Below are 7,591 nucleotides of genomic sequence, written 5' to 3' on the forward strand. Positions count from 1 at the left end.
CTGTGGTCCCAGCTACTTGGGAGGCGGAGGCAGGAGACTCGCTTGAGCCCAGGAGTTGGAGGTTGCTGTGAGCTGTAATGCCATGGCACTCTACTCAGGGGGACAGCTTGAGGCTCTGTCTCAAAAAAAAAAAAAAAAAAAAAAAAAAAATGGCTGTAGCTGCCTGGAGCCCAGGGTATAGATCAAGATGTGGGTGTAGGATTGGGTAAAGTTCCTTTCATAGCTCTTAGATGTTAATTACGGGAAGGGGAACCCTCAGGGACTGACCAACCAGCCCTTTATTTTGGTGGGTTTGGCTTAATTTATAGTCAGAGATTAGGAGTGAGAAGTGGAATCATTGGTCTCAAAGTCCCTTTTTATCACCCCAAGGACAGGAAGTTCCTTTCTCCAAACCAGCAGGATGTCCTCTTTTTTTGGCCAGGAGAGGGGTGAGAGGATGCGGTGGGCTGCTGGGCTGAAAGTGGTAGTGGATCTCTGTGCACTCTCCTACTGGATGTCGCCATCACCATTTTCATCCCACCCAAGTCTTGATATGAGACTCATCTGAACAAGTCTGTTTATCAGGGAAAGGGGAGTTCACACCAGGATAAGTCACCATCCACCCACACAGTACCATTTCTACAGTGATCATCAAATGAGAAATCCTTTTGTCCTCCAGGTTCCAGGACCACCTCAGGTGTAATGGCCACGACCTCCCATGTTATTTTCAGGTTGGAAGCTGCATCACCTAACTATTTCTCTTGTTCACCAGCACTTATTCCTTCTTGGCTTTTCTAATGATGATGACTGTTCTCTTATTCCGTATAATAACAAAAACTTTTTTCTTTCAGCCAAATTAGTCTTTTTCAAAAAGGATGAATGAGAATTTAAGAATTGCAGGACCAGGGCCTATGGAAAAGTCACTTCCTGCAGAGGGCTGAGAAGTACCACAAAAGTGGAGTGGTTAGAGGCTGGCTTGGTACATTTAGCATATGTGTTTCTGGCAGATTATAGAGTGCTTCTGGAATCTAGGATTGAGCAGCATAGAAATCTCCCTCAGGAGGGCTGGGCTTGGTGGCTCATGCCTATAATCCTTGCACTCTGTGAGGCCAAGGTGGGTGGATTGCTTGAGCTCAGGAATTCAAAACCAGCCTGAGCAAATGTGAAACCCCAGCTCTAAAAATAGCCAAGCATTGTGGCAGTACCTGTAGTCCCAGCTACTTGGGAGGCTAAGACAAGAGGATCACTTGCCAAGTGTTTGAGGTTGTTGTGAGCTGTGACACAACAGCACTCTACTGAGGGCAACAAAGTGAGACTTTGTCTAAAAAAAAAAAAAAGAAAGAAAGAAAGAAAGCTCCCTCAAGTAACAGGAGCCCAGCACTCTTCACCAATAATGATGTCCACAGCTCCCATTGTTAGTGACCCTTCCCAGAGATGTCACCTTGCCTTCATTCATGCCCTCCATTTCAAAAAGCCAGCCTTTGGGGAGACATCTAAATGAGGTGGCACACCCACCTGTGCCCTTAAGGTGAAACAAATAGGTGTGGCCCTAGAGGGTGCCAGTGTGAAACCCTTTAGCAACTGTTGATACCACCTTCTGGTAGAAGGACCTCTAGCTCCAGCCAACAAAAGCTGGAGCTTTGAGACTTAAGGAGTGGGTTTGGGACAATAAGGCACAGAAAACCTAAGTGAGACTAGGTCAGCTCTCTTTCTAGAGAAAGGCCATATAATCTTCATTTCACACTAACTCCTCAGGACCACCTGGAGTCCAATGGGATGCCTGAACTCAGACAGGTGTCCTCGCTGCTCTAGAGAAGCTGTTACTTGGAACAAAGCTTCCCCACCATGAGTTTTCCTTCCACTGTCTACCCTAACCTCAATCATTCTTCCTCTTCTCTTGGGAGTGAGCCATCCCAGAATTTGAGGATATTGATACATACAGGTATCCTGTATGCCTCTGGTACCCAAATATGCTGCTGAAAGCATCAACAGTCCTATACATCACCATTTATTTAACAAACATTTTAATGACATTTTTATAGCCAAGTGACAAGAATTCATAGCTTTGGGGTGTTGCTGGATTATTACGTTGCCCTGGGGCCTAACATTAGCTCCTGTGAACACCTCTGTACCAGTTATGAGTAGACAATATAAACTGGAGCACATTCTCTGTGTGGACCTGTTCCAGAAGCCATAACAAATCACAGGGGGATGGGCATGCATGGTCCTAGCCCCTGGGGAGCTCACACTGCCTGCCTGGGCAACTGCAGTCTGACTGCAGACTTGAATTAAGTGGGTACATCCCCAGTCCCTCACAGTGACACCACTGGTTACCACTTTTGAGTTTCAGATGGGAGAATAAGATGTGGACCAGCACCTAAACAGCTGAAACTTTAGAGTTTTTGCTGTTCATTTGAGTAAAATGTCTGGTTCTTTTGGCATTTTGAAACATTCGGCAGGTTAGGCACTTACTCAGCACCATCTCAGAGATTATCTTCCTCCTATTTCATGCCCAGGTGACTTGATGCCCAAATCTGTTATTCATCACCAGGTATGTTCCCTAGTGGATTTTCATTTCTTTGTTTCCCTCGAAATGTGAAGAGGGTGCTTTTCAGAGTCATGGGGATAATCCACACAACTTTGAAGGTTAATTCTCTTCTTTGTAAGCTACGTGAGTTCCCAAACAGGAACATTTTATTTTGCTTAGGTCCTTAACTGCACTGAAGATGGTGTCATCTTTTCCCAAGGAAATTTATCTCACGTCTATGGAGGTTAGCCAGCATATCAGCTCCAAGTATGAGAACTTTGAGAGACCATTCACTACATCCTGAATTCAGACTACTGAAAACATTCTCCACTTGAAAATGTTCACTTCATTTTGAGAAAGCCACCTAGTATCTCTATCCTTTTCTTTTCCATCCCCACAGCCACAGATGCCCTGAATTTTGACATCTCTCAATTTCTCTTTTTAAAGGTTGGATTCTTTCCTTAAAGTATACTGTAAGCAATATTGGGATTATCTCTAGGCAGGGCTTAATTTGGAGACTCAGGATTATAAGAAGAGCCCTCAGCTGCTAAGGAATAACCCAGATAAGACCCTCATTCATCCTGTTTTAGGAGAGCTTGACCAGATTAATCATCTGAGCCACAGATTATCTCTCAGCAGCGGTTAGACCATGCTCTGAATCACCCTTGGTGCCTCCTCCACCCCTCTCCCTACATAGGCCTTTTGTTATCAGACAGGTCACCTACCCTGAAGATCCTATAGACACTCAAAGCTTGGTTTCTTGCAGTCTTTACTGGCAAAGTTTCACAAAGTGAACTGTGACTTTTGAACTCAGGTACTCAGTTGAGATGGGACTGCTTCCCAGCAGTACCTTTTGAGGCCTCACTAAGAATCTGGCAGTTTTAGATTATTCGGGGTTAAGAATTGGCTGCACTTGGAAATAGTAAGCAGGAGATACCTCCATATACATTCTCACAGATAATGATCGGTAGACAGAAAGTGATTGGGTGGTATTGCTGTGCTCTAGATAAGGCTTTTGAGGCCCTTGTTTTGGGCAGAGATTGACCTCTGGATCACATACCCTTTAAAGAACATTAGGGTAGCCTAATAGGGGAAGATTTACTTCCAAATTTGCTTTGGACTCTATCTGGGGCTCCAGAGGAGATACCTACACTGATGGATTACAAGCACATGCATAGATAGATCATCCTTTATAAAACTGAAGCCTTTAAGCCTTCTCTATCTTGACCCTTGCTAGGTCATTGACCTTACATTTCTACTCCTGTCACTCCTTCTGCTTAATTATAAATGTCTTCACTTTTGAAAATTGTGTATGTGCAGTTCAGAGATACAGAATCAAAGAATTAAAGCTCTAGGATACAGATAAAAAGCAGCAAATGAAACTAAGTTGTAGATTGTTTCTTTTCTTTCTCTCTAAATTTGCTTTAAAATATCATCAGTTTAAGCTAAGCAGATCTGCAACTACCACTCCAGAGAATTTTAGAGCTGTTGAAGGGGATATCTTAAACTATCTCAGAATTTGTGGTAAAATAAGAAAAAATACTGCTCTAAGAAACCCAGAGCCCAAACATTCCAGGATTTGTCAAACTGAAGGTATTTTTAAGTCTGATCTCCCCTGAAGAGCTGTCTGTCTATCTCAGATCAGGCCCAAGCAGCCCAAGGTAGTGAGTATTGTGTCATGGGAGCTTCTCTGAGAGCTCTGGTAGAACAAGGTAAGTTTAAGTTTGCCTCTGGAAGAGCAGAAAGGCATTTGACCAAGAGATTAGGCCTGGAGACCTGCAAGCCTGCTTCACCCGACTGAGGCAATATACTCAACTCTGGGTTGTTCAGACACTGATAATGCTGTTGGAATATTGTCATATAGTCCACCCATTGAGGACTGAAGGGGAGCTCGCTGGGCAGAAGCCAGGCAGCATGAGTTTTCAGTCCTGGCTTCAGAACTTGCTAGCATGACACTGGGCAAATTCTTGTGTATGGGTCTCGATTTCCTTGTCTATAAAATGGAAAAGTAAATTCCAAGAATTCTTCTAGCTGTTCTGTTGATGAAAGTCATAGAAGATTGTCCTGGAAACAAGAGACCAGAGCCAGGTCATTTTGGGCCGTTCTGAAAGGAAAGAACGAGAATTACAGGGGAAAGTATGGATTCAGTTGTCTAGACTCACCCAAGTTCTCATGGCCACAAGGGGGTTATGGTTGTAGTTAAAAGGTGGAAGAATGATTATAGTTAAAGATGAGAGATAGAAGAGTGACATAAATGAGTTTTCATGGAGCCAAAATTCTGTCAAGAAGTTTCCTTCTTGGGTTCTTCTTGGGAACTGCAAACTCAGCTGTGATACTTACTGAATATATTTCAATTGTTGATGCAGTGACTCATCAGCTTCTCAAACAAATGATTTTTTGTCAACCAGGAGTAAGAGAGCTTGTCCCTGTTGGAAATCCAATGATGAATGAGCTGAGGAGGGGGCAGCTGGTGTGGAGTATGTGTATTTATCTGTATTCTTTTCCATAGGTACCATTAAATTTGTCTGCCTTAATTTAATGGGACCTTCCGGGAGCTGCAGAGGCTGTAAAGGGCGAGGGTAAGGTTCTTGTCACCTGTTCAGGCTCCTCTCCTTCCAGGGGAATTTCCTCATTCCCCCTCTCCCTCCAGCCTCTTCCCTTTTCCAACTTGTATGTATGTTCTTCTGCCTTCTCTTCCCTTTGTGTTTTTTCTTCTGCCTCTCTCAACCACCTTTCCTTCCAGGTCGTTTGAGTCAAGTTGAAGTAGGCAGCTGGTGTTACCCACTTCCTCTACCTGGGGGGGGCCCAACCTGTTTAATCAGGGCTAGGGGCTTTATTCTAACACTCTGGAACCTCTTTCTTTTCTTTTTCCTTTTTTTTTTTTTTTAATGTGTGTGTGTTTCCTTTTTTGTTTTTGTTTTTCTCTTCTGTTTCCGTGTAGGTCTCTTTAGTCAGCCTTATAGCTAATGCCCTGGGCTACTCGGAACTAGGTGCCATAAAGTCCCTTAGGACCCTAAGAGCTTTGAGACCCTTAAGAGCCTTATCACGATTTGAAGGGATGAGGGTAAGATACTAAGAGCAGCTGATCCTTCTGCATGCCAATGGATACTGTTTAAAGCATGCTAGAACTGATCACATGGTGGAAAGATCATTCAGACACGAATTCTGTGATGCAGCTGCTGATTTGATCCTCCACTCTTCCTCCCCCACACCTGCCCGTGTGAAGGGGAGTTGCATTAAGCTGCCTCATCACATTAATACTGGGCCCACCCCAACAACATGCCATCGCAGAACATGTTAACATTGGCTATTCTCATTTGGCCTGGCTTACCTGTAGCACTTGGGGCAGCTTTCTGGGCTGTTGATTTAATAGGGAGAATCACCAGGTGCAAAGAAGGGGAATTGTGACCCATAGACCCACTGAAAAGCATAGGCTGTAGGCAGGGAATACTGTGCAGGGGTATCAGCCAGGTAGGGACCGTGGCCTTGGAGTCGCTGGGAAACTGGCTGATAAGGGGTTTGGAGATGTGATGGCAGGCCTGAAAGTGGGGATGAAGCAGAATTTGGCATGACCCTGGGAGAAGAAATGCTTTTCTTTCTGTTCTGATTCCTCTTATTGCACCTTGTTGTTCTCAGCCCAGTCCCACAAGGACTGGAAGCCTCTGTCTGATAGCAAAGCTTTCTTCCTCACCCCCAACCCCTCTGCCCATGCTGTGTGGTCCCCTTTTCTAACACTGTACAAACAACAACCAGGTGTGATGCTAGACAACCGAATATGAGCTAGTTCTCTCAAAATTTCTCGGTAACTCCTGTTCCTGCTTTGGTGATACTCTACCCAAATCCACCAGTACAAGGTGTTATCACCCTGCCAACTTAATAAGGCACCTCTTTTGGTGCCTTTTTCTTGACTCTTGATTTAAATAAGTGTGTGTGTGCGTGTGTATGTATATGCATGCACACGCACACACACAAAAGTCGATTTCTTAAAAATCAAGTGGACAACTGTCTTTGGTGGTAACGTTGTCCTTTGGTAATCAAGAGAGGTCTGTTATACTTAACGAGACCAAGAAAACTCATTTCAGTTCAGATGTTGAATACATGCAGGAGAGCAAACCAGAGGATCTGTTTTTAAATGTTCAAACACCAGCATGTAGGAATAAAAATTAACTGTCACAGTAGTGCACATGAGGCAAGGCTGATTGGAGAAACTAGACACCAGGACAGTGCTGCTTCATTCATTCCACATCTGTAATCCCTGACCACTATTCCATGAAGCCACCCATAATTGTGCAGGAAAAATGGAAATTTCATTGGGAGTTGGGAATTTTATTCTATTATTTGAACTTATTCAGGCAAATGCTTTCTGCAGCAAATTCCTGTTTCTTCTGTAGCACAGTCACAGTTTGGTTTACTAAGTGTTAGCTTTCTGCATCCCTCCCTCGTAAAACCATCTGCAGGAAGGGACGTTCCACAGCCGTATATATTCATTTTAACATTTTAAACTTGGAATTTGTAAGTCTTTCTCCCACAGATAAGAGAGGTTTTAGGACATGTACAATAATGTCATTGTTATGCTCAGGCTAAACGTAGGAAGAGAGAGTATATTGCACAGGACTCAGTGCAGTGGTGGAGAAGGCCATAGTGTGGTTGAGGTTGTTGTGAGCTGTGAGACTCTGTCTCAAAAAAAAAAAAAAAAAACCTCTGAAGACAATACTTACAACATTGTACCTGAGCTTAGTAGCCTGCAATCCTCCACCTCCCCTAACAGATCCTCCTGGATCTCCAAAGGAGATTGGTAACACCTGAAGAAGGCACTCACACACTGACACTCATTCTCAAAATGCCCCCCCCCCCATTTTCCACTTAGAAATCATTACTGTGGCTGGGCACCTGTGGCTCAAGCGGCTGATGCCAGCCACATACACCTGAGCTGGTGGGTTCGAATCCAGCCCAGGCCTGCCGAACAACAATGACAGCTGCAACCAAAAAATAGCCGGGTGTTGTGGCAGGCGCCTATGGTCCCAGCTACTTGTGAGGCTGAGGCAAGAGAATTTCTTGAGCCCAGGAGTTGGAGGTTGCTGTGAG

At 44.3% G+C, this 7,591-nt stretch overlaps 1 protein-coding gene across 1 annotated transcript in view; it reads left to right on the top strand.

Annotated features, from left to right (window-relative positions):
- Positions 1-7,591, top strand: part of SCN8A (sodium voltage-gated channel alpha subunit 8) — a 138,493-nt gene that overhangs the window by 113,228 nt on the left and 17,674 nt on the right. The window contains exon 19 of the mRNA XM_023513642.1: positions 5,448-5,570. Within this exon, the coding sequence (XP_023369410.1) occupies positions 5,448-5,570 (123 nt within the window). The remainder of the gene's footprint in view (positions 1-5,447; positions 5,571-7,591) is intronic.

This window comes from Otolemur garnettii, unplaced genomic scaffold, assembly GCF_000181295.1.
Source record: "Otolemur garnettii isolate 467f Iridium unplaced genomic scaffold, OtoGar3 scaffold00043, whole genome shotgun sequence".
NCBI lineage: Eukaryota > Metazoa > Chordata > Mammalia > Primates > Galagidae > Otolemur > Otolemur garnettii.